This window comes from Lontra canadensis, unplaced genomic scaffold (assembly GCF_010015895.1).
Source record: "Lontra canadensis isolate GAN:19392208 unplaced genomic scaffold, GSC_riverotter_1.0 scaffold127, whole genome shotgun sequence".
Classification (NCBI taxonomy): Eukaryota; Metazoa; Chordata; class Mammalia; order Carnivora; family Mustelidae; genus Lontra; species Lontra canadensis.
Genome location: NW_022631121.1, coordinates 2,186,707 through 2,210,516, shown reverse-complemented (window position 1 = coordinate 2,210,516; position 23,810 = coordinate 2,186,707). Strand labels below are relative to the sequence as shown.

The following is a 23,810-nucleotide window of genomic DNA, read 5'->3' as shown; positions in this document are numbered from 1 at the left end:
TTGCCAGCTACTACATCAAGTGAAACGGAGAATATAAAGACAATAAGTCACAATTTTAGCTCTGCCACAGAAAATGAAGGGCACAGCCCTAATCACATTAAGTACTACTATTATTATAAATAATAATGTCACCATAAATTGATAATTAGTGAAGCTGAATGATGGATACATGGGGATTCATAATACTATTCTCTACTTTTGTAGTAAGTTTAACAATTTCAGTGGTAAAAACTTCAAAATAACAAGACTGTCTGCAGACCGTTCATGAGCACTCGGGAGATTGCCAGTGCCTCAGGATATGGTGTCATCATTCCTGTAAGAAGATGACACTGCGGGCGCACTGACCTAGAGGACAAATGCTCAGTGTTCTTCTGCCAATAATGTGGCCATGTTTGGATTCAGCCTTCCCAAGTCCTGCCTAAAACCCCCTGTTAAAGAGGGCCCACGTTTCTAAGAAGGGAGATCATGTCAGGGATACAGTCTACAAAATCAACGCAAAAATTGATCAAAAGAAGACTGAAGTCATAACTCTTACTCATGCACATTTCTGGGACAGACTAAACAAAATTGGAAAGGAAATCACTTTTTAGATGTCACAAGTGATGCCATGCCAATGGGTAAACACTGCATCGCTTCAAGTGAAGAGCTAGTGCCAATGCACATGTCCTCTTACTATATTTACTTCTATTTTTTTGTACTTCCATGTAGAAATGAAAGTCTTCTTTTGTGACATTAAAGACCTCACAGTAGAGGTGTAGGAAACAAATGACTCACCTAAGAATAAACACTAATCCTAAGGATATGCATAGAAAATATTCATCTCCTCTGAAAACCAAAGAAATGCAAATTAAATGCAACAGTGAGACACTGTTTCATATCATAATGATAGCACTATTTCATTTAAATATCACCAGTGACATTATCACCAGTGAACTCTCATCAATAGGAGCAAATCTGTGGGGAAACTGGCACATACATTTTGTTCTTATCAATGGGTATCACCCTTTTATAAAGCAATTTAGCAAGAACCATAGAGATACACTAATCTTTTAACTCAAATAATTCACTTCAAGGAACCTAAACTAAAATAATTCATCCAAAAGCAAAAAGATAAAGAAAGAAAGATGTTCAATACAGTTATTTCCAGTATCCAAACTAATGTAAATAATCAAACAGAAATTTTAAATAAAGATATATCAGTGAAATATAAGATAAATATAACCTTTTTTAAGATAATATAGAAATGTGGAGCAATCTATTTATGTCAAATAAAAACAGATTTCAAAATAATATATATTGTGATTGCTTCAATGTAAAAATGTGTTTTCAAGAGTAAGGAACCACGCAAAAATGACAAGCACCACTTTAGCACAGGGGTATCATGAATGAGTTTTAACCCTAAGTCTTCTATTTAATGTCATCATTAGATTCTTTTTCATTAAAATTCCGTTTTTGTATCAGCTTTGACAACGTAATCTATTTATCACAAAATGGGTAAAACGGTATTCACAAAATTAGCTTCTGAATATGTAAGGGTACTCTTTTTAAATGGGGGGAAGAAAGGAAATCTGCAATCTAATATGTTATATTACGCAGCACTTTGGAAACCAAGGTTTTATTTTTCAAATTAGGTAAGGAAAATTATTCCTCATTTTCAAAAACTAAGACTGCCCATAAAGCCTAAATGACACAGTTGAAAAAGAAAATAAAAGCACAAGTCCTCTGGCTATAAAGAAAATGCTATCGCCATCTTAATTCTAAAGAACTATGTCCCCAAAAAAAGCATTCTGATTGCAGTACCTCTAAGGGTCACCTTCTGTGAATGTCCCCCCCGCCACACACACACACACACACACACACACACTCTCTCTCTCTCTCTCTCTCTCTCTCTCTCAGGCACTCTATCTCCATCTTTCTCTAAGCTTACAGGCCTGTCCTCCCAAACAACTATAAATGAGGAGGACTATGCAGAAGGTAATACTCTCTAGTCCCCTAAACATCAACTACATCACTACATAGAATCTCTGGAAACGAGGCCTCCATCAAGTAAGAAACGGAGAGAGAAGGCCTCTGTGGATGACATGGCGGCACCAGCGGCTGGAAGAGGAAGAGTGGTGTGCTAATGGTCCATCGGTGAGTTAGTTGTTAAGCAGCTTTCATCACCAGCTAGAATGTATTCCAATTGCAAGGATGAGGTGGTTCTTCAACTAGCTGAAGGAGGCGAAAAACACACGGCAGCAGCTGGGCTCGGCAATAAATGCTACATTTACCTTGTTAATTTCAAACTGGCTCGCTGGGACACTGCCATTTAGCACATTTTCTCCAATTTCTATTAACCTCTTCTGAATGTTTTCCACTATAGTGTCTCGGCTTTGATCAGAAAGAATCTGGCCAATGACAAAGCTGCAAAGAAAGAGAGGGATTCATTTTTTTAATATTATACTTTATTAATAAAGGAGAGAAAAGGAAGATAAATGCCATTAGATTAACATGTGGACAAGAGCTGTACTGAAAGCTAACATGAGAGTGAATGTCCAAAAGGCCGTTACTATTTGTTTTTTAACATTAACTCTACCAAAGGTTTACCAACCTTGGAACGTCAGGTTTGCCCTTAAACATACAGACCATTTTCTAATGCAGCAGCTAAGGCTTCATACAAAATGTGGATAGAGAAAGGTATGTGTTTCATCCACAACTGTATATATGCAATTACAAAATTCATAAGCGGTTATACTTTACTCATAGGTTAAAAATTTTAAAAGGTAAAAATTTCACTTTCCCCATAAAGCACCAAGATATTATCTCTGATATCACCAAGCTGAGATGACCATTAGCTAGGTAAGCAGAAATATAGTTCTTTATGCAAATTTCTTAAAACCCGAAGATTTTAAAACTTCTCTTTCTTCAGCTTCATTATATTCCTCAGTGTTCTCCAACCTTACGCTATCCCTGAAAAACTTATTATTCTACCAGACCCCCTCAAAAAAACAAGGGGAAAAGAAAAGGAGTAAAAAAGCCAATATTTTATCCATTTCTGAGAAAATGCAGAGCAAGGGTTTGACAGCTGCATTATAATTTGTCAGAAAAAGAACCCTGACAAAAACATTTGTATAGCTTTAATTACTAATACATTTCTAACTCAGAAAAATTTACTTCTATTATGATGCATCTTTTCTTAGAAAACACAAAGCTGAAGAGAACACTCTAATCGACAGTCTATACAAAGTAGTTTCATCTTTGGGTACATTTGGGGGCAATGAAGCGTTTCAAATTTCATTTCATAAAAGGCTAACAGTGACCTATAGTTGGATGATCAACTTTGCCTCATCAAGAGCAGTTTTGCAGAAGCAACAATTGCTCAATCTCCCAACTTGAAAGCGAGAAGACTGGAAAATAAGTAAAAAGTGTGAATATTTGGCAATATTAAAATTAATTTAAATTTTGCTTTAAAGAAAAAAAAATTCTTGTTTTCAGAACTGGGTAGGCTCATAAAACAGGAATATCTAAAAAGATGGTACACTAAATACCTAAGGATTCAGGCTTTTCTAAATGGATGCTTTATAAATTAATGTGACCCTTTAAAAAAAACAGGCCTTAGCATCACAATTTCCAGTCTCACTTGCAAAGCTAGGGGATCAGCCATGACATTTATTATTTCTGAGGTACTTATGGTATTTGAGAACTAGCTCTTAAACTAACCTAAGATTAGTAAGAACTTTATTATTTTTTTCTTTTTGCAAGAGATTCCTAAGAATCTTTACACACAAATGATACGGATGGGAACAAAGTCTCAGTCCATGGCCCACTATGAATCCCAGAATATTTAAGCCACAACATGGGAACACCTTAACAATTATGCTCCTAAAGAGGCTCTACAATGATTCAGGAACATAACACAGGTACTTTCTTTCTTTCTTTCTTTCTTTTTTTTAAAGATTTTATCTATTTGTTCGACAGAGAGAAACGCAGCAAGAGAGGGAATACAAGCGGGGGGTGGGGTAGGGGATGGGAAAGGGAGAAGCAGGCATCCCGCCCAGGAGGGAGCCCAATGCGGGGCTCAATCCAGGACCCTGGGATCATGACCGGAGCCCAGGGCAGATGCCTAATGACTGAGCCACCCAGGCACCCCCACAAGGCACTTTCTAATAAGAATATGAAAGCAAAACAAAAGAGACACAAGCTAACATCAATGAAACCAACGCTGTAGGGAGCTAAAATGTGAAGGTTCACCCTCACTGTGAGTTACAAGTCCCAAGATGTATCTTATAGCAAGTACCTCTTACTGAGCAAATTTAGCTTTAAGTTTTAATCTACCTGGGAAATTCCACTCCAAATAAGTGAGAAGCATTAATATGTAACATAACAACAACAACAACAACAAAGAAGTTGTGTCCTTGAGCTTGGCTGAATCACAGATCTTCTCCATGTCATTAGTACTCCAAGTTTTTACAGACAAACAAACAAAAAAAAGCACAAATGAAAGTTGAACTCACTTTCCAGTCTCTTTAGCAAGATCACACCAATCTCTTCTAACTATATCTAACCCTTTCAGCTCCTGTTTGGTGGAGTAATTCCCATCTGACGTTGGCTCAACAACCAGAGCGCCATACTTCTTTTTCTTCAGCAGTAGCAGAGACTTGAAAACACCATCAATGTCTATTTCAAGCAGTTTGTACAACTTGTTCACTTCACTTTTTACCTGTGAAAATTTCAAGCATTAATACTAGCTTCTCAAACATCTACCATGGAAAAGATGAACATGCTACAAATTCCCAGAAGTTAATCTAAACACAACTTTAATTCATCAAGATTAGAAGGCATTTACTCAGGTGATACAGAACACAGTATTATGTTGAGTATGATACAAAACCACTGAAAGAGCACAGGGATAAAAACAGACTGAAAAAAACACAGTAATATAAATATATCATCCCATTCAACCAAAGGACAGAATTGGCAGGGCCGGCCCCAGGAAATTTACAAAAATTATGAAATAGTCTTTTTGAATGTATAAACTAAATGCATATGTATTTACCTTCGAACAACTGAATTAGAGACCAGATAGTCCAACAAGTAGATATGTGGCTAAAAATAAGTAAAACTTTGACTATCAAAATTATGTCTAAGGAGCACCTGGGTGGCTCAGTTGGTTGAGCATCTGACTCTTGGTTTTAGCTCAGGTCATGATCTCAGGGCCCTGGGATGGAGCCCCATATTACGATCTGTGCTCAGTGCACAGTGTGCTTGAGATTTTCTCTCTCTCTCTCTCTCTCACTCTCCTTCTCCCCTTCCACTGTGTGCATGCGTTCTCTCTAAAATAAATAAATAAAATCTTAAAAATAATGTCTAAGATCTTCCTGTACATCCCAAAGCACCTTACGTATAAGGAAATAACTATATGTTGAAAAAAAAATGACTAATCACCTGCTCTTTATTGATAGGCTCAAGGCACAGCCAATCACCGCTAGGGAAAATACACAGCTTTTTGAAGTCCAATATGAGGACAACAGGCCAGGCCTGTTCTCAGGTGAAGCCTACAAGTCATATTTCACACATACCAGTGGAGAAAGGCAGGAAGTTGTTACTTTGTAAGGTGTTATCTTAGTTCTAGTTTATTGGGACAAGATCTTAACATAGCAAGTACTAAAGAAACACTTGCTAATTGTAAACTGCAATTAGAAGGCGACAAATGATGACTTCTAAATGTCCACTTGCCTTTTCAAATGTATTTTAAGTACTCTTATAAAAAATTATTAATGGGTGTACATGTACGTAAATAGGTGTTTATCCATATCAGCATATAAAACCCATGTGACTACTACTAGAAATGTATTTCTCCCCATGCATGATAATGTGGTAAGTATAAATATGACCATATTTTAATTTTATTTTTTAAAAGATTTTATTTATTTATTTGGCGGCGGGGTCGGGGGGAGAATAGCATGAGCAGGGGGAGAGGGGCAGAGGGAGAGGGAGAAACAGACTTCCTGCTGAGCAGGGAGTCTGACTCTGGGCTCCATCCCAGGACCCTGAGATCATGACCTGAGCTGAAGGCGGATGCTTACCTGACTAAGCCACTCAGGTATCCCTATATTTTAAATTTAAATTAAAATTTTTTTCACTTTCTTTTTTTATCAGAAAGTAGACACACAGAAGATCACAGGATGTGAAGCAGTGTGAACCCCCTTGAGAAACACAGAACACCCAGAGTCAGAGATATCACTGTAGCGAGACCTAAGCCCAACATCACAGAAGTATGACATCACAGTCACCAGACTTAGAAACAAGATGAAAACATCTCACACTGTTTACAAAGTAAAAATGTATTTGTCACTTAAGGAAAAAATATTCTCCTTTGAATTTTACCCTTAAAAACAAATAACTGGAGTAGAGGTTAAGAAAAATAAGAGGATGAGGAAATGAGAAGCACGAAGCTTATTTTCAGAAGCATGCATGTACACATACGTGAATTTATGAAGTTTCATGTTAAAAAGAATTCAGAAAAGTAGCTAAAAGATAATTTCATCAAATTATTTCACCTTGTTTCCCAATTTATATACTTCTTCCAGATCAGTGCTGTTGGTGTTTATCATAATTGAATCTGTATCTCCATAAATAACTTCAAGATTCATCTAATAAAAAGCAAAAATTATAAAACAACACAGTGATCATCATATACAATGAAACTCAAGATTTTCTATACTACAGAAATTACAGGTTCTGTTGATTTTTCAAAAGTTTATGTTTATTCTTATCCATATTGTCAGAGGAGTACAATCAAAGATTAAGCTCTAATAAACTAGAAAGGAAAGCCACTGTCACATTAAGAAAATATAGCTAATTCTCTTAAAACAAACAGATAGCAGAGGAGCAGGGGAAATGTCTGGTTTCAACGGAAACAAACTGGAACTGAATAATATAAAGGAGGAGAAGAAACTAAGAAGGTAGGGGTCTATATTTATCCACTGTACCATAAGCTTAGGGGTCATGGCAATTTATAAAGCAGAAACATAATGGGTTTTGAAAATTCAGCGGCACAAATCCATATGAAATTCTTCACAGTTTCAAACAGTATTCAGTAGAAAATGAAGAATGCCAAAAAAAAATCAATCATAACAAACAACACTAGAGCACATACAGTATTAAGGCCTGGAAGTAAACTCTAATTAGCACTGTTACTAATTTGCTTGAAACACTCACATACAGGCTTCAAGCAGCGGCTAGATCATATCAGTGTTAGTAAAAGAAAAAAGCTATAATCCATTAGGAGGGATTATAAACGTAAACCAGGCATTCTAAGAAGCCATTTCCAGTCTGTTTGGGTTACAATTTTCCTTGAATACAAAAACATCACAACGTATGATATTTATAAGTCACTGTATAATGAAAATGCTCAGCATTACCTTCTGTACCATCTCCTTCGTATGCATCAAAATCTAAATGAAAGAAAAAGTTACGATTAATGCTTTACATAGTTACAAAACCATAAACATAAGTAGGTACACACAGAGATAGATAACCCAATGACTGGTCATACATTTTAAAGCTCTTCATGGTTTTCTAACCACAACCCTCAAAATAACAGTAATATCAACATAATCTAAAAGTAAGTTGGACTCTATGTTGATTCTTAGCCAGAGATATGTAAGCAGCTCTACTGTAAATATCTATTTAAGATTTATGTAAAGATCTATTTTTAATAAACATGCATAATAAAAACATGCCTTTATGATATGGTAAAAAGGCAAACTATTCTCATTACTGATATTTAAATAAAACTGCATGACTGAAAAGCAAAAGCTTAACAGAGCATTTCAAATCTGGCAATTCTTACCCATGGTACTCAAAATCTTAAAAAGTGACAAAAATAAATATATATGCACCAGATTTCAATTTCTTCTCAAGACTAAATTTCCTGAAGACAGGGAGTAGACCTTCACAGATTCTCTCAATCTGGCAGAGTGCCCACTACAAAGGTGGGGTGCAATAAATATTTGGTGAATGGAGATAAACGTCTAGATAATATGTGTAGACAAGATTGCCCCTAGGCCCGTGTAGCTGCAGTTGGAGATGTGTATTACAGAGCCCCATAAACCCTGAACTTCGATTATCTTTTACATCCACCCCTTATTTCCACTTCCACTGCTTCCTCTCCTTTATTACAGTCTCCTAATTTTCATCAGGCATTCACTGTCCTATGTTCTTAGAGAAGAAAGCCCTTCCCTTGCCCTGAGGGTGGTGGGTAGGTGGTGAATATGGATTAGGCTAACCAACTTTTTTTAAGATTTACTTTTTTATTTATTTGAGAAAGAGAGATAGAGAGCATGAGCAGAGAGGGAAGAGGTAGAGGCAGATGGAGAGCGGGGAGCCCGGGATCATGATCTGAGCCGAAGGCAGACCCTTGAAGGACAGCCACCCAGGTGCCCCTTATCAATGGTTTTAATAGTGGCTGTAGAGACTGGAGCACCTGAGGAATCTTAAAAAAATATCAATACCAGCCCTAGCAATTTTTTGAAAAAGCTCTCCAGATATTCATGTTGCAGGCAGAGCTAAGGGCCACTGGCCTAAGATAATCATGACAATCCCGTTCGGAAAACAGTTTTCAGTTGAGTCTGTACCCTCCCCAACTAGACCACAAGCTCCTAGAGGTCAGAGCACATGTTTGTGTCTAACTCTAGGCTTCACATGCGACAGGTGCTCAAAAAATCATTTGCTAGGTGACTGATGGGTCTCACAGTAATCCCAATTACTTTCCCGAAATTCAGTTAACTCCTAAAAAGCATTCACTCTCCTCCACTTCATCTTCACTTTTAAACATCTAAATTGCAGGGAAATGCATTGTGGGAGACTATCTGACAGTCCCTTCGGGAAGAGGGCAATAAAGAGATCAACCAAGTTAATCACAGTGAGGACAGAACTGCTCATCACAAGTTCTCTTCGCCCTCCCCACTTCCACCCCACCAGGCTTTGCTTTCCTCATCACAACAGACAACTCCACAAGGTAACCATTACCTAAGTAAAATACCTCAGACAGAGCTTGTCAACCTCTCACTGCAACTCGGTATATGCAGGAACCAATTTCCTCTACTCTTCTTTCACACCATGGATGAAACCCACTATGTCACCCTTGAGTGTACCTCCAAGTGTGTACTGGCAACCTTCATCTTTCAGATCTCCCACCATCTCTATTCTCTCCCACCACCAACTCACAACCACTTCCACGCATGATTTGAGGGCTGCTACCAAAACAATTTTCTCTTTGACAGAAGAAAACTGGTGTTGGATCTTTTGCACAAAAATGGCAGAAAACGAAGTAAAACAAAGACTATACTACAACTACTTTTTTCCACCTGATACTTTATTTTAGAGATGACTTCCCATCTACACATACAGGGCTGCCTTACTCTTTTTTAATGGCTATACAGTATTCCGTCGTGTGAATCGATCATGATATATCTAACCAATGTTCTAGTAATAAACATGTAGGTTGTTTCTGATCTTTACCTGTATAACCACACTTCAACAAATAATCTTTATACATGAATAAAATGCTAGTAAACAAGATAAAACGCCTCTAAGAAGACTTATTGGGCCAAAGGTTATATGGGTTCAAATTTTTTATAGATACAGCCAAATAGCTCTCCACGGAGGTTACACCAATTTCTGAGGATAGCTTTATCACCGTCTTTCACGGGGACCTCAACAATAGCTGATGACTATGCTTCATTTCAGGTTCAAGGTCCTCACCACAGCACGTCAACTCTTCAGTCCATTCTATAGGAGACAACCCACAACCAGGCTGACCCTGACCTCTCATCCTTCTTCTAAAGCACTTATACATGATGGGTACCACAGTGCCCTGTCCAGACCAAGGTTTATCCAAGTGCTTCATTAGCAGCATCACCCAAAAGCCACCCCTGATTCAAACTGCTCACTGGAGAGGGCTCAGCTGTTAGATATCCTGTGGGCTACCAAATTCTTTGTATAAAGCACAGGGCCTAGTGCACAGGACCTAGTAACGATTATTTGTAAAATGCTGAAAGAATAATCCTAAGGAGTGGGCAGTATTACAAACCCCATTTTATAGATGAGTAAAATTAGGCCCTGTGATTTTACCCAAAATAACAGAATTAGTCAAGAGTTTGAACTAGAAGCTGGACCTTATGTCTCGTTTTCTTTTCAGAATGTTTCACTGCCTTGTTAAAAAGCCCATACCACATGACTGTTCTGGAAGCCAATAGTCAAAAACTTATACCTCACAGGTATTTTCCCCATTAAGGAAATGGATTTTTAAAAGAAGTCACAGGTATCAAGAAAAGTCTACTGGACACATGGTACAGTGACTACCAGATGTCCGTTTCTAAGTTCACTTCAAATTGACAAGCCTAATATCAAAGCTACCCATTCTGACAGAAAATCATTTTGTAAGTGCCAACAGCTAGAAAACAGGGCTATAAAGGCTTGCTAAATTCATTAATAAGGCAGTCTGCAGTTATCTGATTTCACAGCAACACCTGCATATTTATCTACTCATTACCAATTGGATGATGGAATTTTTTCAAGCACATTTCAAAAATCTGCCAACTTCAAGTGTAAAAAAATAAACTTTGTGGTTAATTTTTCCCTTAACAAAGTACAGCTGTTGAGAATAATTGTTCAAGATCTTACCCTGTAATGTCAACTGCAGCAGAACAAAGAGTATTTAATTAGCAAATCTATCCAGTAATTCAACACCTATTATATAAAATGCCTTCGTGATTTTATTCAGGATAATTTGCTAAGAGGGTTATTACTGACATTCAGATGGAATTTAAAATTCCTACGCAAGTCGAGTCATAATAGCAGTAATGATCTCCCCAATCAGGAGATTCGGTGTCACACAAGGCTCTCTTGCAATGCAGCAGCCGATTTCCTGACTTCTTAATTCCTGGGCTCAGCTCAGTGAGAGCCCTTCGTGCCGGTATTTCAGTCAGCAATACATCTTTAATGGGACTCTATTAAAATAACTAGAACAAAAATGACTTTTTTTTTGGTTAAAAAGAATGACAGCACTGCCATCATATCAATCATTGCAGGCTTTGCAGAACAGTACCGTTAGGGGAAAAGAGGAGGGGGAAACAGGAAAGTAGTGGGGCTGGGGGTGGGGAGAGCAATAATTAAAATAATACGAAAAAGTGTTTTAACCCCAATCTGAGCCTCTGAAGGCTGGTGAAGGGTGGTGGGGACTAAAAGGAAATGTAAAGTGTATTTAAAAGAACTCTTTCCTAAAGAAAATAATGTATTCAGGAATACACCCACAATGTGGTTTACTAAGCAGAAAGAGCGTGTTTATGACGCCAGGTTTATCAGCGGCGGAGACCTAAGACCAACTCCTACTGCTGTGTGTATTTACTTCTGCCAAGGCTGGGATAAAGCTGGGGTCCTTACTTTTTGTCAGGACAGAATATGGGTGTGTGTCAATGCATTTAAAGGATAGGAAATGGTTTTAAACGGTGTTATAGACTAAAACTGTGCTTATAAATACTAAATGAAAGTGAGAAAACACCAATTTTCCATGGTCAAAAAAAAAAAAAGTTTCAAGCTCCTTTCCCAAAAGCACAGGTCTATTACAGTGACATCTACTAACAACAAGAACCCACTTTGATGATGTATGATACGGATACTAAACGCAACAGAAATCCTGTAAGTTAAAAAAATGTTGGGTGAGGTCAAATCCTAAACAAATAATGCATGAACAGAATGACAACTGAAATCTCAATGGCTTTAGGGTTCTTCTGTTACCGATGACATAAAATGCGAATTAAACTCAAAAGGTTTTTTTAAAAAAATACATTAGCATAACAGGGGTAGCAAATGAATGGTTTTGAAGGATAGGGAAGAGAAAAGTAGAAGAAATATAAATATTATGATATTTGGTAATCCAACCATTATCTAAGCTTTCCTAGTCCCAATTTCGGCAGTTTCCAAGCAGGACTCCGTGTTACTCAGTTCTCTCACTTGGTACACATTTACTTCATCCTCATTACATTTGACTGCCTTTTTCTTATTTTCCTATTCCCTGTTATTCTCAGGTGTGTGTCTTCTCTATAAGATGCTCAAGGAGCATAGACTATGGATTTAATAAGCGCCCTACTTTGATTTTCTACTACTTAACATCCCTATCTGGTTTCCTTACTGCCTTTAAACCTGAGTTTAACCTTCTTTAAAACTGGGGGAAAAGTACCACCCAGGTCCCTGAGATATGTGGAACTAAAAAGAACTCCACGCTGAAAACACAGACAGCAAAGATAAAACATTATACAAATATGAGTTTAAAGAAAAGTCAGGAGTCTGAAATGTGAGTACTAGTTTAAACTGCCAATTAGTAGCTAAGTGATTTGCGAGCCAGCTGGGTTCCCTCTCTAGGTCTTAGCATCCTCATTTAAAAAATGAAGAGGCAGGGACTCCTCCCAGATCCAAAAATCTAGAATCCAAAGTTTGACATGTAGAAACACCTCTATCCTCCTATCTGGTTGTTTTGTGTTTCACCCACACTCATTTCTTCAGTGTTAGGAAAAGGAGGCACTAACACGTCCAACAATGACCATCAGCATTATAAGAATATAGATCCATATTCTAGGTTACTTTCAAGGGCTATGTGGTTGTAAAATAAACAGAAATACTTAGGGTCTCACAAGTTGTCTGCATATAGCTTAATGCCCTTAATATAAGTGAGTGTATGTTTACCATACATAAAACATTCGACACCCTCTGTTGAGATCTCCCCCTCTCCCCCAGGAGAACACATAAACATCGTCTACATATATATATCAGGACTTCTCAACCGCAGCACTATTGACATTTTAGGCCAGAGAATTTTTTGTCATGGGGAGGCTGTCCCTGGTCTCTAACCGCTAGATGCCAGTAGCATGCATGCAGGCGTGCACACACTCTCCAGCTGTGACAACCAAAATGGTCTCCAGATATTGCCAAATGTTTCCTGGGGGACAAAACTGCCCCTGGTTGAGAATCAGTGACACACGAATGACAACATTTTCTTGCTCCAAGCACATATTCCACTGTCTGTCCCATAAGGATTCCTTCTAGACCCCATCCATCTCTTCCAAACCCTCCCCAGCTCCAAACAGGATAAATGGCCTCCCTAAGAGCCTCGAACTGAAATAAAAGACTGACTTCCCTTCTAATCCAATGAGCTAATAAGTCTCACACAAGATTTTCTCTTCCTGCTGATGTGCTCTGTCTCCTTCAAGTTCTCACCACTCACTCAGCCTACCTGTCTCCAGGATCACTATTTCAAACCATTCTTCATGCTTTGCCAGTTCTTTCTAAAACATACTCTTTGCAATGAAATTTAAATCCCTTAGCTTGCCCCAAGACTCATGATAGAGTTGAGGCCCAACTTACCTTCCAATGCGTCCCACATGCACCCTTCAATTCAGCCCTCCTGAAATATGCTGAGTTCACTGAACAAGCCACTATGCTCTTTTCTTGCCTCTGTGCTTTTTACATGCTGTTTCCCCACAGTGGTCCAAAGCATGGGTTCAGACGTTAGGCTGAGTGATGGTTAATTTTGTGTATCAACCGGGCTAGGGCAGTGATATCCAGTTATTTGGTCAGAAACCAGTCTAGATGTTGTTGTGAAGATTTTCTTGTTTTTGGTGTGTTTTTTTTTTTTAAACATGACACCAACATTTAAATCAGTAGACTGAGTCAAGCAGACTATCCTCACCATAATGTGAGTGGACCTCACCTAATCATTTGAAGGCCTTAAGCAAGAAAGGAATGAAGTCCCCCAAGGAAACTGCAGACTCATGTGCTGTCTCTCTGTCTTCAGGCTGTTGACCAGACCTTAGATTTCAGTCCTGCCAGCCCCTAAAATCCCATGAGCCAATTCCTTAAAATCAATTCATCAATCAATCAATCCTTCTCTCTCCCTTCCTGTCTCTCTCCACCTCTCCTCCAAGCATACACTCCCCAAATCGGTTGTTTCTCTGGAGAACCCTGACTGATAAAGACTTCTTAAGTACAAAGTGTAACAGCACTGCTAACAAGCTGTGTGACCTCAAGCACACAATATAACCTCTCTGTGCCCCAATACTTAACTGTAAAATGGAGACAATAACCACAGCTTCCTTACAATAGGGCTACTATGAACATTGAATGTAACACATGTAAATTCTTTTCTACATTTCCTGGTGCATAAGTGCTCATAAATATTAGCTATTTTTATTACTTAATGTCTACTTATTTTATAAGGAACTTTACACCAACAGAACAACCTCTCTGTCCTCCCCAGCTAAATGGTATTGAGGAATACATTAGTCCAATGTAGCCTCAGAGTACTCTGTGTATACCAGCGCACATCACTCAACTACGGAGTTAAGTAAGACACTATAAGCAAATCATAAGGAGAGATCATGTCTCAGCTATTAAACCTGACACAATGCCTGGCACATAGGATTTATTAAATTACTTCAATAAACATTTATTTTTTAAGTTCTGATAAAAGGAAGCAAACCCAAGTGGTCCAACATGAGAAGAGCAGAGCCATGGACTCGTAAGTGCATCTCTACAACAAAAGCTGGTTACAGAAAGCGGCTATTAAAACCCACACACAGCATGCATTTAAAGAAGTGAAGAGTGAATCAGTTTTAACCCCACCTTCAAGCACTATGCATGTTAGATAAACAAATACTAACTCAGGAGAAATGAAAGTCTACCCCAGTGATAAAGGCCCATTAATTATAAACTTGACTGAAAACAAACTGAGGGTTTTGGAGGGGAGGGGGCAAGGGGATGGGTGAGCCTGGTGGTGGGTATTATGGAGGGCATGTATTGCATGGAGCACTGGGTGTAGTGCATAAACAATGAATCTTGGAACACTGAAAAAATAAATTAAAAATTATAAACTTGACTGAAAGTGTGACTCTCCCATATGGCTCATTTCCAGATAAACTGATTTTGTTTGAAGGGGCCGGGGGTGGGAGGTTGGGGGAACCAGGTGGTGGGCATTAGAGAGGGCACAGATTGCATGGAGCACTGGGTGTGGCACAAAAACAAGGAATACTGTTATGCTGAAAATAAATAAATAAATAAATCCATAATTTACAGCCCAGACCTTCTGATAGCTCATGTGTAAAGAATATAAAACACGCTGAATAAACAAAGCTTTCTGATAGGTTTCTCCTCCCTAACAGACACACTGAGTGATATTTATGAGTATCTCTCAATTACTGCCCTAAAATGTGTCAAGGCTCTCATTTTGACTTAAAAACTTAAAATGCAATAATCTATGGCTTTGAATATGTTAAAGAAGTGAATTTCTCCCTTGTCGTCTCATTCCTTGCCCCCAAAGATTTATTCACCTTGTGCATTTTTTTTTAAAAACCTACCTTACATTTTAACTTTTAAAAACCTGTTTTCACCTTTAAAGAAATCTTACTCTCTATTCCTCCACTCCAACCTCCAGTTCAGAAACTCATGTCCCCTGTGCTTCACTTGAACTTCTGTGCATTATTGCCATACTTGGGATTATATTTGACATGGGACCCTGGAGAGCTCGTAGAGTTGGCTTTAAAGCACCCTTGAGCTGAATCTACTCACCGACACAAGAGTTCAAGCGCAAGCCTACACTCTTAAATACTAAATTTTCAAAAAATACCCAAACCCTAAGACACCAAGATTGAAACCAGCGCAGGAGATATTAACCTAAGGTCAAGAAATGTGAACATCCCTGAAACTGTCAGGAAAAACTTGAATGTGTGCCTATATGCATTTTTCTAGGAAGAAGGTCCACATATTACATCAGATTTGAAAGTGTGATTCATTTAAATATAAGTACCATTGAAGATCCTCCAATTAGCCATAAGAATCAAGCTTTCAGATTTCTCAGAACTCACATAATGCCCACAGGACTAGAAATACCCCCGCCCAAAGATCTTTGCCTCTTTGGGAGCCGCGTATTTTCAGTCCCTACAGTGTTATTTCCCTCACAGAAAAACACGGACATGTCAGAAGGCTCAGATTTGGTTCCCTGATTGACTTCTCGCATAACTCATCTGGGGGGCTAATTAAGACACGGCCAAACTATGTCCGCGTTTTAGTGAGCATCGGCGCTCAGGCAAGTTTCACACACCCTGATTAAAATTGACTCAAAGTGTCTTACTTCAGTAATCACTTAGACGGAATGAATTTTACATTAGTGGGATCAAGCATGCACCAGGCCTCAGTGGAAATGAAAAGGGCTTATAGTAATAGGATTTATAAATCCACCCATTAGGTTAATGGCTAAATGATTTACATGTAACTTTCTCCCCCACTCCGCCTTCCCTCACCCTTTAACTCAGTAAAAACTATGCTTGGCATTTTCCACTGCAGTGCCATACACAAAGGAAATAGCCTTTCTATTTTGGGACATACTAATTTCTAATAATGGCTTGGGTAGCTACCATTAACTCTTTCAAAGCACAAATAATTGACTAATAAAATTAAGTATTCTATAAGGCCTGAAAGTGCTTAATTGATCATAATTGTCTATTTGAGAAGAAGGCGTCAGGCTGGCTATGCGCAGATAATGAAGTTGGGCAATTGTGAAGCACTGCAATCAAGATAATACTTACAGCTAAAAAGGACATTAGCATTTTCTAGAATCTGCAACATTTTCGTTATAACTGAGGTCATGGGAATATGTGACTAGAAAACTTTGAGCTCCCAGCCCCCATGAAAAGCAGCTTTAACAGGTTGTCACTTGTCATGACTGAGTACCTGGCCTGAAGCTCGACCCTGGCGGAGTAGCGAGGCAGTGGTCTGGAGACCACATGGAGCTGGAGTGACGAAGGGGTTACTGTCACCACTGTGATGGGAGCATTTTTGATTTCCGAAAGCTCCTTTTTAGGACTGGTGTGTGACAAGGTAGCCATGGGACAGCTCATCATTACTCTCTGCTTTAAGGAAGGTCAGAGGAGGGAGAACTTTTTAAACCCAACACCTTGCGGGGATGGGGGTGGGGCGCACAACTCCCTAGCTCAGTACCAAGGATAAATACTACATTTTGGTCCATACTGACTGTACTTTCGATATGCTCTCCTAGAGCAAGCTGTTACTTATTTTTTTTTTTTTTTTTAGAAAATGCTGTCCTTCCTTTGCCCTCCCATTTATTAGAAGTTCAGAAAACAGATTCTAGGAACTAGCTATGATTAAAATATGGATGGTTCCTGCTTCAAAGAAAAATCTTATAGCCTGAAGACAAACACACAGCACATGAGTCTGCATTTCCCCTAGTTTTAGGGAAATGGAATTGTGTTCACCTCTCCAGAGACACAGGGGTTAGAAACACATGTTCAGTCATGTCTCTAGAATAAATGTATTTAAGGATCAATCAAATAATGCATCACATCTCCTCCTATCCCATCACCTTCTGTATTTTCTCCAGGAAGAATACAGAGAAATTCTGAAAGCAACAAGTATCAAGTTGAGAAAAGTCACTTAGGATAGAGGTGTAGAATACGAATAAGATAAAATATCAATACAAAGACTATACAGGATTTGGCTCCTTATGATTAAAAATATATATAAACCTTTACTTTTGGACTTCATTGCACTGCCACCGTCTAATCTGGCCGAGGCTCAAGAATTTGATATGAATTGTAGGAAGCACTATAATTTTCCTCTCACTTAGAATCTCAAAAAAGAACTGATTCATTCACTCACCAAGTATTTACTAAGTACTTCTCATGTGCTAGGTGAAACGGAACACAGAAATAAATGATTCAGACACAATGTCTTCCCTCTATACTGTATAATATCCAGTGGATTAGAGAACCAAATGTGGGACGGGAAAAACATATACATATATCCAGACACACACAGAGTATAGGGGCCCCTGGGGTGGGAGTTTGAGAAAAGTTGACAGAAGCAGAATGTACTAAGGGGAAGGTAGGTTACAGGGAGTAACAGGCAAAGGAGGACGGAGGAAGAATGTTGGTGAGGATCCAAAGGACAAAGAGAAATTCTCAATGGTGACTAAAAGACATTAAACTTTCAAAAAATGATAGAAGATTTTTTTTTGCAACAAGAAAAAAATTAAAAAGTATGATTAAGGCTAGAATGCTCAGGAAAATACAGAGAAGGCAGGAGAGAGGCTCAACTGTGAAAGGCCTTGTAAACCACCTTAACAACTTTAAACTGGGGAGTGACACCACTGGACTGACAAGTTAAAGACGGCTCTCTGACTATAAACATGGGGAGCATACCTATCAGCCGGGGGGCGGGGGAAGCATCCTGGGAAAAGTAATGAAGCTTACTTAGTGCACTGGAAAGTCACAGGCACTTAGGAAGTGAAATCTACAGGACTCGGCAACTGGCTGGACTTGGGGCACAAGGAAGAGGTAGAGGAGTCAAGTATGAAACCAGTGTTCCTGGCGTAACAACTGGGTAGACAGTGCTGTCACTCACTGGGACAGGGAATCCAGGAAGGGGAACAGGTTGGGGAGCAGAACCTTAAGGGCAGTTTTGGAGTGATGAATATGCTATGCCTGTGGGCATGTGAAGGGAGAGGACAGGAAGGCAGATGGAAGCTAAGATGCTCAACGGAGGGGATGTGAGAAGTTTCAGGTGTAAGAAATCCAATGCTCTACAGAGATGCAATAAGTGAACAAATCAAAGCAATGTCAGAATGCAGACAGAATCCATCAAAATGGATGGCTGAGCTCAAGGGCCAGAAGGAGAAAAGGGAGACAAGGCAAACCAGCAGCCAAAGCACAGTAATGGTGCTCCTTGGGACCCCCGATCCCTCATTCCTCCTCTAGCACCTTCCTTTCCCTTTCAGCTATCAGATCTCCATTCTTTCTGTCACAATTGGCAGGTGTCACACACACCAGTGGCCACTGGCAAATCTGACACAGGCTGCCACCGACAGCCAGGCACCACACGCTGACCTTTAATGAGACCGATCCCAACAGGTGGCTAGTGCCTAATACAAATAATTGTATTAACCCTCCAAACGAGGTCAAAGAAGCGGGAGCAACTTGTCTTTTTATGAGCAATCACAACAGCCAAAGGCACTGGCTCCCCTCCTTGAGGCGGGGATAGGCTCAAAAGGAAGACAGAACATCAATCAATTCACTCCACAAGAGCCTCCCTTAGCTCCTGCATAGCCATCCTTGTCCTGCCTCTCTCCTGCATCTGGGAGGGGGCAGGGAGTTCTTTCTTTTCTAAGGCAAGTTTGGTGCCATCTGTGAAGCAGTTCTGATTCATACTTGTCCAAATGAAAAAAAGGAGCTATGGTGGGGGGTTCCACTTGGTTTCCAAATAAGATTCTTCACACCCTTTGAGAGAAACTAAGTCATAAGTGATTAAATTGCCTTTGTTGCTAATTTGGGTTTGATAACATCAAATGTCTCAGTTCTCATGGACCTTCGACCTCAGAGCGAGCTACTGTTTTGACAGAACAGACAGCTGTAGCTCAGGGGGTGGGAGGAGGCCTGCACCACCTCCTAAAAGAAAATCGCCTAGATTGGGGCCCAGAAATCCCACTGTGCCCCGCAGCAGGACCCCATGTGCCGATCCACAGCCACTCTCCCGACTTGTCCCTACGGAAAAAGATGTTTCTTTCTCCTGAAGACAACCCCCTCTGCTCCCACCCTCTTAAAGCCTGTGACTGCGAATGGCACGGCTAAGACCAGCCACACACCACTGGCATGCCGGTACCCAGATAAAGAATCCAAGCGGTAGATCAGATTCCTGTCAGCTGCAAAAGGGCTGGCACTTCAGCTGCTCCTCATTCTTTATTTTTAAAAGGCAGGATGGGCTCAAGGGCATGGCGGCGGGTCACACAAGAAGAGGCTAAAGATTAAAAAAGATAAAACCCAAACCCCTGAGGGGTGCACAGACTCACAAGCGACTGTGAACTGAAAAAAGGCTTTAGAAAAGCACGACGGCACTTCACACACCAGTTAGGAGTGTGTTTCTCTTAGTGACAGAGTGCGGAAAGTTGACTATGGGATTAAAGAAAACAAGCTCACTATAGGTCAGTTCTCAGTCAATGGGACCAACAAATTAATTCCCCTGCTACTAATTTGGAAAATACTTATTTTCGGAACTCAGAGCCCAGAGCATTGAAATATTGGGATGGGCTACCAATGACAAAGTTAACTACTTGATCAGTCCCCGGAGCCAAAAGAGCATGTACACTTAAATATAAATCAACGAGACTTAAAGAGTATGGTGAGAGAGACTTACCTAGTGCAGAATACAGAATGTGCTCTTTTTTCCCTATACCACCACCATTACCAACAGATCATTCTTGACTAATTCTTAGAAGCTGAAGACCAACTTGGATTTTGATGTATAAACTGCTTTTGACGATATTTCATTTTAAACAGATAAACACTTTTAAAAAAAATGCAAGCCAAAGACACCCTTTTGAGAAACCAAGAAAACAGATGTGGAAGCCGTTTGTTTAGATGAAGAGGAATTTTCGCTTTTATAGGAATACAATGATTCATGAAGAGGAAAAAAGTCTGTCATCAAGTTTACTTCAATAGATACTCTTGGGTTTGAGGCAGCTTTCTAAATATGGCCACTGCTTTTCTTCACATCTCATCTCTCCTGAAATATCTCAAACTACCACTAACAAACATTACTTTTATTGTCTTTGTTCTTTTAAATTTTCTGCTTAGTTAATACATTGTGCAGGAGAAAAAAACCCACAACTCTGGTACTACAGCATTACATACTTGCTTTTACTGCTTAGGTAGTGGGACAAAATACCTTCTGCTTTAGTGACTTATCAAAAACAAGCCAGCTTGAGATTGTGAAAACATTAGCAGTTCAAGAAACCATGAGTGTTAAGTTTGGAAATAAGAGCTCTCCTTAACTCCAAAGGAGATGGAATAAAAAACATAGTCAAGTTTTTGCAAGAATTTCTAGCCAACAGGACAATCTCCTTTGCTGGTGTGTCTGTTTAATGGAGATGCCAAGACAAACTAAAACAGGGCAAGAAGAAAAAGCAGTGGCCGGGGGGTGGGAGGGGGCGCTGGATTCAACCTGGGCAGATACTGAAGAAATTTCTCTCCTTCCATCTTGTGCCTACACCCACTGGCTTCCACCCTCAGTTCCTCGCCCATTGGCTGCTGGGGCCACGGAGGCTCAGTGGCTTTGTCTACGTCCCACGCTCCAGGTTAAGAGGCACACAAGGTCTGCAGCAATGGCAGCTTTACGTTCCATGCTCCTCTGCCTCCTCAACAAAAGAGTAAGGCAAAGCCAGCCAATATCCTCATTTTCTTGGTTTGATAAACAAACAAAACCCTCACAATTTCCTACCCCTTAAGACTCTGCTGTGATGCCAATTAAGTATCAGAAAAAAAGAAATAATCTCTTTTCTGCAAATCCCTACCTGCCAATATTTTGCCATGTTACTTCCTGTAGGTTTTAGTTTAAAAATAGATGTTTTAACCTATCTCATATATAACAACATCATTTTGAAGGTACATTTTCAAACCACACATACTCCTACTATGAGCTACGGCTCAATCTATGAAACCCCTTAATGGACTACAAAATTCTGTATTCGTGTACATATGCACATTTTTCTGGGTAAAGAATCCACAGCTATCACCCAATTCTCAAATGGGTCATGGCCCCCAAAAGATTAGCATCCCCCACAAACCTTGTAGTGATTTCATAGTTACACCCAGTCAGTCCTCAAACAGTCTAAGGAGTTACCTGATGTATTTTATACCCATGGCCACTCGTGATTTGTCCAAGAGACTGCCAAAGAGGAGAGACCTGCTTTCCTGGCTCCAATGCCACTTCTAAACCCTTTGCTTATCATCCTAAAAATGAGTGTCAAGAACCTGTCACAGGTGAGGGGAGGAAAAAAAAAAGATGAGCCTTAACAAATCTGTGACCACGATTATTATCATCACAGAGACAATGTGTAGTTTTGATCAGATGGGTCTAAAGGTTGGTGAGTTTGCCAACTGGCTGGAAGGAATCATACCCATCATAGTAACTTCTCTTCTCCCCCCCCCCAATCAATAATAACTTTCACAATTTGTTTATTCAACACACATGGAACTTCTAGTACATGATAAGCATTCTTATAGGTGCTGGGATGAGAGCTGGCAACAAGGAGCAGAAGCACCAGCCCAGGGGCAAGGGATAAGGTGGTAGCAGCAGAGCAGGAAGGGAAGTAGAATCAGGACACACTAAGGGTTGAGATGTTGAAAGTAATGAAAAGAGAGAAAAACCAAAGATAAGTCTTTGACTTTTGGCTTGAGTATGCATAGATGGCAGTGCCTCCTTTAAATTTATGATGAGAGGGGCGCCTGGGTGGCTCAGTGGGTTAAGCCTCTGCCTTTGGCTCAGGTCATGATCTTAGGGTCCTGGGATCGAGCCCCACATCAGGCTCTCTGCTCAGTGGGGAGCCTGTTTCCCCCTCTCTCTCTGCCTGCCTCTCTGCCTACTTGTGATCTCTCTGTCAAATAAATAAATAAAATCTTTTTAAATAATTCATGATGAGAGAACGGAAGCATGTTTGTGAAATTAGTAGCAATAAAGCTGTTTTTTTCAAAATCTGTAAGACTGGGGGAGCACAGGGGCGACTGACTTGATTAAGTGTCTCACTCTTGATCTTGGCTCAGGGCTTGATCTCACGGTTCTGAGTTCAAGTCCATGGAGCCTACATCATGGAGCCTACATAAAAAAAAAAAATCTACAAGACTGGCTATAAAGCTGGATTGCAGACATTGTTGTAGCCATGCTGATGAGTCTTACTGGTGGACATTTCAAGATGTCACTGCCCTTAAGGAACTTAAAAGACAAATGTACGCAACTGATGAATCAATCACTGAACATTACACCAAAAACTAATGACGTCCTATATGTTCGCTAACTGAATTTTATTTAAAAAAAAAAAAAGGACAAATGTGATCACTTCCAACTAAGCGGTTTTCACTGTCTAAAAACGAAAGGAACAGGACTTAAAAGCTGTCATGCAGAAATGTAAGAACAGGGCGTCTGAGCCAATTACACCAAGTCCTGCACCAACGGAGTGATCTACGAAAACCTTTTCTTTGGGGGCGTCTGGGAAGCTCAGTCATTAAGCATCTGCCTTCAGCTAAGGTCATGATCCTGCAGTCCTGGGATCGAGCCCCGCATCCAGCCCCGCATTGAGCACCCTGCTCAGTGGGAAGCCTGCTTCTTCCTCTCCCGCTTCCCCTGCTTGTGTTCCCTCTCTCTCTCCCCCTCTGTCAAATAAATAAATAAAATCTTTAAAAATAAATAAATAAATAAATAAATAAACCTTCTCTTTGGTGGCATGTCTCAGTCTTGAGCTGAGTCCAAAAAGAGAGGCAGTTCTAGGTCCATGCAGCAAATAGTGCCTCTGATATTAAAAGGGAGGGAGGGCATTAAAAGATATTAAAAGAGGAATAGGAGAAATGGTTTCTGACCCCATCATTTAAACGTCCTTATCCCTATGTGCTGCATCTTAAAAAAAGCAAACGGTGAGATACAAGGTCCAGGTCAGGGACAAACATGAAGTCTGGAAACCTGGGCTTCCATGAGGTTTCATGGCACAGCCAGGATGCCCTCCAAGACCTAGATCTCTCGTTTCTTTGTAATCCACAGTATCTTTCCCCTCATGTAAGAATCTCTCTTCTTCCCTGCCCACCAACCTTCATCTTTCCCTTCCCACTAGTGCCTTTCTTTCTGTTACTAACAATTTCTCTTCAATTCAGCATACTCAGTCACTTGACAAATACGCAGGGTCTGTACTGCTCAAAATATGGTGCTTAACTCTTACAAGA

The 23,810-nt window shown here is 39.8% G+C and overlaps 1 protein-coding gene across 2 annotated transcripts in view; it reads right to left on the bottom strand.

Annotated features, from left to right (window-relative positions):
• The window catches only part of POLA1 (DNA polymerase alpha 1, catalytic subunit), a 302,148-nt gene that overhangs the window by 174,798 nt on the left and 103,540 nt on the right, over positions 1-23,810 (bottom strand). For both annotated transcript variants that reach the window (XM_032842292.1, XM_032842293.1), the window contains exons 27-30: positions 7,404-7,436; positions 6,540-6,632; positions 4,494-4,699; positions 2,271-2,403 (exon numbers count right to left, since the gene is read on the bottom strand). In XM_032842292.1, coding sequence (XP_032698183.1) covers positions 2,271-2,403; positions 4,494-4,699; positions 6,540-6,632; positions 7,404-7,436 — 465 coding nt within the window. The remainder of the gene's footprint in view (positions 1-2,270; positions 2,404-4,493; positions 4,700-6,539; positions 6,633-7,403; positions 7,437-23,810) is intronic.